The 11016-nt window shown below is 40.6% G+C and overlaps 1 protein-coding gene across 2 annotated transcripts in view; it reads right to left on the bottom strand.

The window, feature by feature from the left end:
- HEATR1 (HEAT repeat containing 1) overlaps nt 1-11016 on the bottom strand; it is a 38686-nt gene extending 27670 nt beyond the window's left edge. The window contains exons 1-12 of one of the 2 annotated variants that reach the window (XM_080389102.1): nt 10904-11016; nt 10537-10715; nt 8446-8662; nt 7419-7560; nt 6797-6898; nt 5775-5915; nt 4999-5210; nt 3651-3784; nt 2733-2841; nt 2283-2393; nt 1714-1831; nt 381-488 (exon numbers count right to left, since the gene is read on the bottom strand). In XM_080389102.1, the coding sequence (XP_080245228.1) occupies nt 381-488; nt 1714-1831; nt 2283-2393; nt 2733-2841; nt 3651-3784; nt 4999-5210; nt 5775-5915; nt 6797-6898; nt 7419-7560; nt 8446-8662; nt 10537-10678 (1536 nt within the window). In that variant the 5' untranslated portion in view covers nt 10679-10715; nt 10904-11016. Of the gene's footprint in view, nt 1-380; nt 489-1713; nt 1832-2282; nt 2394-2732; nt 2842-3650; nt 3785-4577; nt 4947-4998; nt 5211-5774; nt 5916-6796; nt 6899-7418; nt 7561-8445; nt 8663-10536; nt 10716-10903 lie in introns of those variants that run through there. The other variant, XM_080389103.1, reaches the window with a different exon arrangement.

Consider the following 11016-nt stretch of genomic DNA (forward strand, 5'->3'; position numbering starts at 1 on the left):
AGAGCCAAAGGAAAAAAAAAATAAATGTGTTGGTAGCATGATTTACAGACTTTAATGAAATATCTGAATCCTAGTAGAAGAATAGTGGTAACGTCAATGAAATTAAACCTCAAAGGCAAACTAACTTTAACCAACAAAAGAAAGAAAACCAGAATTATCCATTATTTTAGAATACAAGCAGCTTAATAAACTACATCCAGACTCCAGAATACAGGAAAATGGTGACAGAAGCCTACTGAAAACACCCTGAGAAACCAGTGACAATGACATAAGAATGGTTTAATGTACCACTCATCTTCAACCGGTATGCCTGGCAAACAGCTTTTTGAAGACATTGTATGTTTTGTCAGTTCTGTAAATGAGAGATTCAGGACACAAACCTTTGATGTTTCAATAACATCTTTCAAGTGCTGAAGAGCCAGGACCCGCACAGCTGGCTGAGGATGATTCAAACTAAGCAGAAGGGAGGTATCAGAGTCTTCCAGAAACTGAAATAACAGATTTCAGAGTGACCCACTGCATGTTAAAAAACACTCTAAGTACATACCAGGATAACAGGAGAAATTCTTTCAGCAGTTTTTTGTACCAGAAGAAAACATGAATAATTTAGACCCCAAAAGTATCAGATACAGAGCAATGATGTATAACTGTTTCAAATTTGGTTGTCTTCACTTTGGCAGACAGTTTTTGGAATATAGCTTGAAAAGTACAGTAAGCCACAGACACCGTTTTGTCCTAGAAATGCACTACACTTATCTAAGGATTCTGAGAAAGCTCTAGTGACAAAGTCAGTGTGACAGAGCACAGATAGAAACTGTGAAAAAGGCATCCCTGCCAGTCCAATTGCATGCACTTATCTCAGGAACCTTAAAGGCTAGAAGAGAGTCACACGGCTTTGTTCTGCATGCCTTCTTTTTCTGTTAATCCACTTGTTATTCCATCACAGAAACTGTGCCTTCATTAAATCAGTACAAAAAATACATGAAGCACTTCTTTATGTAGTTTATCATCTTTTTTTAAGTGCTTTCAGTCTTTTAATCATTGCAAACAACAGCATGATACTAACCATTTCTTAATAATACATTCCTTGGACAGATCTGTTGCACTCATGGTTATCTGTGTTAGGCTGAGTTTCAACTGCTCTTCAGAAATGGCACAGGGAAGAACTCTGTAGTCACTCTACTCTTCCATGTTACTGACTGTAAATATTCATAAAATCAATGCAAAAAAAGGACCAAACCACCTTCTCTCAACAGTGATAAAGTTGTTTGTCAGCTTTCCCAAAACAGACACATCTGACTGACAAAACCTTTAAGTATGATGATGCCTTGCTGAGTGCCACCGTGTTGTCACTATTGACTACTACAGTGTATGTAGTGGCCATGTTCCTAAGGAAAAAAATTATTGATAGCAATTGGGGCAGGTGGAAACGTATACATTTTAACCATGGAAAAAAAGCTCACACTCATGACTGACTGTGATGAACATGACCTTAAAAGCTCTGACAGCTTTTATTTTACCAGTTTTGATCAAGCCCCCCTCCCCAAATCACATTTAAGAAAGCTGTTTCTTTGTTTGCTTTTTTTTTTTTTGGTGGGAATGGTAGAGATTTTGTTTAGAAAGAGGAAAAGAGAACAGAACTTTGCCAAAATACCAGCCTTCTGACAGTACAACCAAGCAAGAGCTAGGATCACAAATTGAACTCCTACCTACCTTGTATTTGCCACAGCTTAATGAAAGCGAAATAAACTGGTGAAAAATATTTTGGTCAGCCTCATCTGTGCAGTCTTCCAGATGCTTCTCCAACACAGAGTCTAAGGCTTTAGGATACCTGCCAACAGATGAAACCCCCAACATGTTCCACAGAGTATTACGAGAGAACAGGTATACTGGAGAAATACAGGGAAATACAAGGAAGCTGAATGCACACATACTCATCTGAACCTGATATTTTAAGTAGCTTTGCAAGGCAATCAAGCATTATGCCTGAACACAGATGAACAATATTGTGACTACTAGGATAAGTAACTAGCAGAAAAGGTCATGCTACACAGCAAACAGCTGTACAAAGCCAGTAGGTCTGTTTCCATGTACTACACTGCTAACAAAATAGGTAAGGACAGATCAGTAAAATAAAATTTGGACAAAGATTAGGAGTCAGTTATTTTTGCTGTATTTATCTGGGCAAGAATATTGTGCTTACTACACCCAGTAAGCCAAGATCATAGCTGACATGACCACTCTACAGACTGCAGGTCTGTAATAGAAAAAATAGAACTTACTTTCTCTCAAGAAGTCTGATAAGAGGAAGCAACTTTTGATTGAGTGCAGCCATTTTCGTGGGATTAGATTCAATCTCTGTGCCACAGGAGATATACTCTTCAAGAAACTTGCTAAAATTAAAAACAAAAGAAAAAGCCACCATGTTTTGAATAGTGCAGTTTTCATTAATGTGCCAAAGCGCACTGCTAAACAGGTTAGGATTAATATGCATTACTTCTTGCAAGTACAGATTTGCTCTTGGCTTGAAGTTTCACTCTGTCTCACAAGTGCTAAAAGTATGGCTCTTCAGGATTACTGAATGTTTCAGTTTCCAAATCCAGGTTTGGCGTTAACTTACGAACTCAGGAGAACGTGCTCATATAATGCTAATGCCATTGTCAGGAATTAATTGTTATTAAATCAGAAATGACTGTAGTACTGCAGAAGAAAAATAACCAAAGTTAACTCACGAAGCCAACAGGTGATCTAAATCCTTTTCCAGCGGTATACTCTGAAGAATAGCTTCAAGATGGCTGATGTAAATCGGATTCTCTATCTCTGCAGATTCTTCTTCTTCCTCTAAGGACAATATGTAATCATAAAAGATGAACAGTAGTTTGAGAATAACCCCTTCATACTGATTAAATATAATAGCTTGTACAGACATCATCATCTGGTGAACCAAGCACACAGCTTGAAGACCACAATGTTAATTGATTATTACCACTTATTCTCCATGAGCTGCTAGCAATGCTTTATACCAATGCAATTAAAATGCCACAGGCTGTATTGCTACCAATAAATTCAATCATGCTTTGGAACATTCCAGACCTGCTACCACAACCTGTGCCAGCAGCTCCCTGCAGCACTCCCTGGCATGAATCTAGCCAGACCTTTTCAACACAAGAGCTTTCCCAGTCATGATTTGGCAGTTACAAGTCCACAGTGCAAACAAATTTATTAGTGCAGACACAGGCTACTACTGCATGCCAGGCAGCCTTGCTGTCCCAGACTGTCCCCAGGCATGTTTAGTTCATCAGGTAAACACAGATCTCCACTACTTAAAACTATGGAGTACATATAATGTACCTAAAAATTATTTTTTCAGTACTACAATACATCTCTAAGAGTCAGAAATTTCATATATCAAAACTAAGTTATTGCTGAAATACTGCAAATCAACATGTATATCGAAGAGATACAGATATAACAATGCCTAAAGCAGTCTCCTCTGCAGGGCCTGGGAAAACAAAAAGCAACACACACACAAAAGCTTAATCAGGTCTTCACATGTATTGGTGCAGTTTTAATGGCAGAAGTAACTAAAATGACACAGCCATCTGTACTTAAGCCTCAACAAAATTGTAAAGATGTATGTGCTAACTTACCTGTATCACTTTTCATGACAGTGCAAACAAGGTGAGGCAACAGGTAACGCAGAAGAGGAGAGATATCATAGTTTTCTGAAAGGCCTTGCAAAAGTGTTACCAGTTCTGGGATTTTGCAAAGATAATTAAATGGCCTGCACAATGGAACAGGGAAATAAATTAATAAATGTATGCTCATCTGGGCTACCAACACCTTCAAACCATGCAGACTTCCTAAGGATTCAGTTTACAGCAACGAGTAACAGCCTCATCATAAACAAATACTGAAAAGATTCATAGGGATCCACTTCCTTATTCCCAGAGGTTTACTGGTGCATTTAATATCCAAGAAGAAAACAGGATATGCTAGTCATGTTGAGCACAGCAGCACATACTTATGTTTTCGTGAAGGTGGTAGTACAAGAAAAAATACTTGATATCCTCACGTTGCAGGCAGCATATCTACTACCCAGCAGCACCAAAGGAAGGGAGAAGAAGCAATAGATCAATGACAGGAGATCCTCAAAGAGAGCAGAAGCAATTTCCCTTCCTGTTCATAAAATGTTTATCTCATCTTGTCTCCTCTTCTACCCACCTATCTGTATGCTGCATAATGCATCAAGCACCTCTCTCCTTTAGTTCCCCACACCTCAGCTTTTAACCCATTTTCCTCTACTATGACTGTGTTCAAGTACCCAGCAGGTAATCACTGTACTTATTCCTGTAAAGATTTAATTCTGTTGGAATACGCATGCTAACCTCTCTGCCAGCAGTCAAACGCCCTGTAGCATGCAGGACTTCCATCACTGTGTTCAAGTGCACATTAACAGCACTAGCTAACTGTAAGAGGGCAGGGCAGACAGACTGATGGGAATGAAATACTACATGTACCTCCAGAAGAGAACCTGACTTGTGGGACCAAAGAAGTGGTGGTATAGAAGCACTTACACTTCAGGTGTCAAACTGTAGGAACTCAAAGCCCTGAAGGGAAAGAACTTCTTTTTTCCAAGCTATTCAAACAACTTCAGATTTGCACTACCACTATTATGCTGGCTTCTCTTCCAGGATTCCCACTTTCAAGAAAACCTCTTACTGGCAGGGTTCAGTCTTGCGCATTGACAGCAATCCTTTACTGAGGGAAGTGGCAGGAGAGGGACCAAAAGATGACAGAGTCACACCACTGAGACTCCTTAGCTGCAGCAAGCATACAAATTTTCAAAGTCAGTCAAACAAACTTCCAAGCCCCTCGAAATGTCAACTACCAAAATTTCTGAAAGAGTCCCTTTAATGAGGAGGATAAAAAATTCAAATTACTGAAGTGCAGCCTGATCTTTTAAAAAGTGGGAAAAGTCAGTTAATGTACACTTACTTTTTCCCAAGTTTGTCTCCTTTCTGAGTTTGTAGAAGTAGGTTCAAGCAGGCCACCCCATCCCTGATTAATGAGGGCACTTTAGATAATGTCTTGCTTATCTGCAGCATCAAGGAATGCACCAAGGAAGTCTCCACTGTCACTTTTACTGTCATCTGGCAGATTATCATGTACGTTGCAGCTCTGTAATCCTGTACAGAGGATTTCAAGCCCTAGGAAAACAGATCAAGGTGGATTTTTAATACATACAAATTAAAAAAAAATAGTACATTACCATAAAAATAATTTTCACTCTGACACCCATGGAATCACACTATCTTCCCCATGTATGAACTTTTAAGGGATCTACACACGCAACTTTCAAGAAGAAAAAACTGTCACGCAGGGTGCACACATACAGAAGACATACTCATTAACTGCTGCCCTGTTTGTTAACAAAGCAACAGTGCTGGAGGAAAAAGCAGGCTGTCCACCCTGACTCCATTTCTTCACTGTTTAGCACAGTAAGTCTCTAAGGCAAAGAGGTTCATTTAAACTATGTATTCATTTCTCACAGCTCCATTCCTCATGTCGTGTAGGAAGAGTACTTAAAAGAGCTCATCTGAGGTGTGAAAAAAATTATTATTCATGGATCTTCTCTGCCTAATGTTTCAAAGCAGGCTAAGAGCGGTACGATACATTTCACATAGAATATCCCTCTTAAATGTTACCTGCAGGCACATGTCATCAGAACACAGTACACTTCACACAGGAATGAAAACACAAGCCTCACACACCTTTTGGATGTAAGGAAGCAGCTTAGAAACTATAGTGTCTGTTATCTTCTCTGCGGCTGCAAGAGCTGACACAATGGTGGAGGCATAAAACACAAGAAGAACTCTCAACTGAGCCGAGTTGCCAGGATACTCTGAAAAGACCTGGACCACAGAAAAATCAGTTGTTCAGACATCAGGACAAGTGCAAACACACATACGGCTTCCCTCCCACCCAGCAAAATCTCAGAACTCCAGCGTGTAAAGCTCTACCAGCTCCTGCTGGCACAACTTAAGTCATCACCTCCTCCCAGCAATAACCCTCACCAGAGGTTACTGCTCCTCCTTGCAGACATGGTAGAAGGAAGTAAGTGCTAATCCTCAGCCACTACAGTTAGTCATAATAAGGTAACCTAAATAACTTGTGATTTTGGTGTAATGCTCAAGACTGAGAACTGGACTACCATGAAGTTGACTGGCATATCACCGCCCTGCTACATCTGTGAACAAACCCTGTTACTGTGCGTGCTTTGCTGAGTTTCGACAGTAAGTGTGTTCTAGTTCTCTATGTAACTGGAATTATCGTACATCTTACCCTTCTGAGACTATAAAACTAGTTCTGTTTGACATTAACTGAAAAACAAATAAATCTGCTCACCTTCTAATATTCTGTTTTACATTCTCATTAATACTTGAAAATGTACATTTAAAACACCCATGACAACCCCCAAAAGAGATACCCAAATTCAAAGCACAGTTACAAGCGAATAGCACAAATGACTTTATAAAAGAAATGAAGACAAGTACGTACTTTGAAGCAATACACTATTGCCAAATTGTTTTGTCATGGCTCATTGGTTCTCAGCCACTTCCTTAAAAGAATTTCTGATAGACTGTCGTCTATACAAATAACAAGAAATTTTCATATTGTGTACTAATAACTCCTTTTACTATTTGATATGTAAGTCAACATCTTAGTAAATAGCATAATACTATACAGAGATGGGGAAAACCAAACAAGTAATTTTCTAGAATAAATTAACAACCTTCACAGATTGTGCTACCAGCCTGCAGATGAAATCCATGAAATCCAGGTCTTTGTAGCAGTGTGTAATGACAGTACCCCTTGCCAGTGGGACTCCAGGTTTCTTTAAATGGTGAAAAAAAGAAAAATGAGCACACTCAAGGGTAAAGTGAAGCACCCAAAGTAAAAATTAATATAAACTCTAAATTAATCCTACCGATCAGTTAACACCACTTAAAATCAAATAAGTAAATGGAAACCCACACACCACTCTGGAATTTTTTGTATCTGCATTAAGACAGATAATGAAAAGCATTACATATAAACTATATTCAAATAAACATATATTGTAGTAATTGACATATCCTCCTAGCAGTAGCAAGTACTTGCACCTTAAAAGCATACTTCAACTTTGCCAAAACAAAATCAAAGCTTTTTATAATTAACTTTATATTCATAAAGAAAGATAGCAGAAACAACAGGTGGGCATCCAGGCTCCATCCTTGCAATTAAATCTTTCAGTACAGTTCTACAACTAACCACATGAACAGGTGGTCCATATTCATAAACCTAGTAACAGAGTCAAGACATTATTAATAAAGTCCCTCATGCTTCTCTCAGCTTGCATCTGTTAAATACTTTACCCTTATTGGATCCATCCAATGCCATTTATGAGTTGGGCTTTTTATATTTAAAAGCTGAATAACTCTCACAAATAGATTAGTCTCATGATATGGCAGAACACAACCAATCAAACTATCTTGATTGTAGAGATGGATGTGAAATCTAAGGAAAAACACATAAACACAGTTAAAAATCATATGGAAATCCAAAAAAACCCGACCCAGTCACTTTCTTCTCAAAACATCTGGTTTACTTGTTTTTAAGCAAGATGAAAGATGATGTCATACTGACTCAGACACATGGTCCACCTACAGTCCAGAATCCCTAGATGGCTGCTAGCCTGTATGCACTAAAGGAAAGGAACAGTGCTAGCAATTTTTTCCTCCCTTTCAGTAATTTTAGATCCCTAGGAGTTAAGTATGAATTTCAGTATAATATATATATTATATCATATATATAAAACTGTGTTTCAAAGGCTGTAGCAACAAAATCACCCACTCTTTCATGACATGAAGTATTACACTTTCTGCATCTGGGTAGATGAATTTAAACAAATACAACATCACTTCACAAAATACTTGATATGTTTTTTTTCATACCTTCCTACATAATCTTGAAATAAGACTACTTAGCTCATGTTATAATACAAGGGCATCATATTCATGGTTCACAGTTAATACTGAAAATCAGCTATTTTACACAGCCCATTTCCAAAAGTGTATGACATAAAATGCCTCTCTAGGTCCTCTGCAAGATGGCTAGAGCTGGGCAAATTTGGTGAAAGCTAGGCAAAGCATTTATTGCTTTTATATTGACTATCATGACAGATCAAAACTTTCACAGAAATTTATCAAAAGACAAAAATCTAATTGGCAAAGAAGAACATCTGGCCCCATAAAGACTAAGCCCAAATGAGTATTTTTAACAATTTAACCTGTGTTTTTAGAAAACAAGTAAAATTATTTAGAATTTTTTCTCAATGGTGAAAAAATATCTGGCATTTCTAGTAGTCTTATCTATTGACATATACAATATTCAGTGGATTACCTGTGGATCAGCCATTCAAGGCACTTCTGGGCTGGCTTAAGCATAAAGTAAGGGGACAGGTGAATTAGGAACAATGAAATATTCTTATCCAGTTGCTGATTCACTGCTTTAGACTGAACACTGCGCTCCAGGCCTTTGGACGTGGAACTAAACAAACTGGACTGGAACACTTCAAATGAAGGATCAATCCCCATCAGTTCTTCTAAGCCAGTACATCCTGTGGAAAAAAAATGGAAGAAAGCTTTAAACGCAAGTTTTATTCACCAGTCCTACCCACCTACTTCCTCAATGGCCTCAATAGCTTCCTTGCTATACTGGTATACGTTACACTCACTATGAAAACCAAACCAACCAGTAAATCTTACTAAAAATATTAAGACCAAAACTTTTGCTACACTTATAAATTAGAGCGTATCCAGGTGGCTGTGGGAGGTGAACCATCCCTTCCATTTGCGAGATTGCATCTGGAGCAATGTGTACAATTTTGAGCTCATGAGCAGAAGAAAAACATTGCCAAATCGGTGTGAGTCCAGCACAGGAGCACTAAGATGGTCAGGTGACTGGTAAATAATATAAAAGGAAACTGTATGGAGGAATTTGGCTTGTTCAGCCTGCAGAAGAATCAACAGGAAATCTTCCTGCTGTCTGCAACTACTTGATGGGACATAGAGTAGGTTATCAAGAATACGGAGCCAGCCTCTTCTCACAGATGTACAATGGGAGGATGGGAGGCCACAGATACAAGTAAGAACGTATGAAACTCCAAGGCAATGTACGGATTGATTATTATTTCTTTTTTTTAAACACCGGGGTGGTCAAACACTAAATCAGAGGCCCAATATTGGATCAGAGACCATTCATCCTCAAACTCAGCCAAACACAGGCCTGAGCAACCTGGACTAACTAGCCCTGTGGTCAGTTGGGCTAGTACCAAACAACTGTGAGAGGTCCCCTCCAGCCAAATTTATTGTGATTTTATATGGATGAAGCAAGCAAAGGTACCTCTTTAAATAAATTAAAATACAATATTCTACGTACACCACTGGATAAATTAATTCTTTATTTCACAAAAGCTTGTAAATATTAATGGCTAATCACAAAGAAGGCGGTTTCAGCTGAAATGAAGACACTAGGTGGTTGGCTGAAATATGGCAAAAATAAACTATTTGATGGAGCAGTTCTACAGCAGCTATTTAAGAAACAAAAAAATACTCCATGTTGCATCAAAGACATATAAATCTACAACCTTGTTACTTAACATAGGTATATTATATTAATTTTTCTGGTTTTAGAAAACAGCCTTCTCATTCACGAAGCATCACATTCCTGGGTAAAGTTCCAAACAAAAATGGAAAGAAGTAAGCACAAAGGATCTGAAGCATGCAAACACTGCAATGGCTTCTGCCACCTTACACTATTTGTGGCCATAGTGTAACCAAAGAGCAGGGTGTCAGCATGTTTTGATGAAATCACAGAATTCAGGTTGGAAGGGACCTTGGGCAGCTCTCTAGTCCAAGGCCCTGCCAAAAGCAGAGCGTGCCCTGAAATCAGCTCAAGTTGCTCAAGGCATTATCCAGTTGGGCCTTTCAAAAGCACGAAGAGCACAACCTCTCTGGACAACCTGTTGAACTGCTTGACTGTCTTCACAGCGAGAAAAGCTCTTCCTTATATCCAGTTTGAGCCTCTGTTGTTTCAACTTATGCCCATTGCCTCCTGTCCTCCAGCCGACCTGTCTTCCCGAAACCTCCTCGCAGGTGCTGGCGGGCTGCTGTCAGACCCTCCCCAAGGCCTTCTCTTCTCCAGGCTGAATGAGACCAGCCCCACCAACCTCTCCTTACAGGGCAAATTCTCCAGCCCTCGGCCACCTTGGGGCCCCCAACTCTTCCCAAATCTTACCCATCACGCACCCAGAAACGTGCTCCAAGAAGACCGGCTCCATGCTCTTCCCATAGACTGGAGCGATGCTGATTAACCCATAGGTTCTTGAATTATCCTTCTGGCCTCTTTTGAATACGGGTTTGCCTTTCCCAGTCGGTTTTTTTTTGACAGACAATTCATTAAATCACCGGGACTTAAACCACCCCAACTCACCGATTGCAAAAAATGTGTCCCGGTCAATACCAGCAGCCTCCTTGCAGGTGAACAGCAGCGACGCTACTTCGGTGCGGTTCAGGAGGCTGGGGTCAGTTTGGGGAAGCGCCAGACGCTTCAGCTGCTCCGCCAGGGACGTCATGGCTTCGTCTCCCAACCAAAGAGGCCTTCAGAGAAACCTAATGGAAGAAACCCAAAGCAGGCCCGCGGGTAACGCAGACACCGCCCCGCCCCTCCCCCCGCCAGCGCCCCTCAGGGCCGCGCACGCCCGACAGGGGGGCGGGGGAGAAGAGGGACGGCGGCAGGCGGGGAGACGAGCCCCCTCCCGGTCCCAGTCCCGGTCCCGGTCCCGGTCCCCGCCACCGACCTGGCTCCGCGCCGCTGCCCGCCGGGCCCCACGTGAGCCGCCGCGCCGCTCACCCGGAAGCGGCGGCCCGGGCGGAACGGGAAGCTGCGGCCCCGCCGCCCCGCCTCAGCCGC

Source organism: Falco punctatus, assembly GCF_963210335.1.
Source record: "Falco punctatus genome assembly, chromosome: 5".
NCBI classification, from domain to species: domain Eukaryota; kingdom Metazoa; phylum Chordata; class Aves; order Falconiformes; family Falconidae; genus Falco; species Falco punctatus.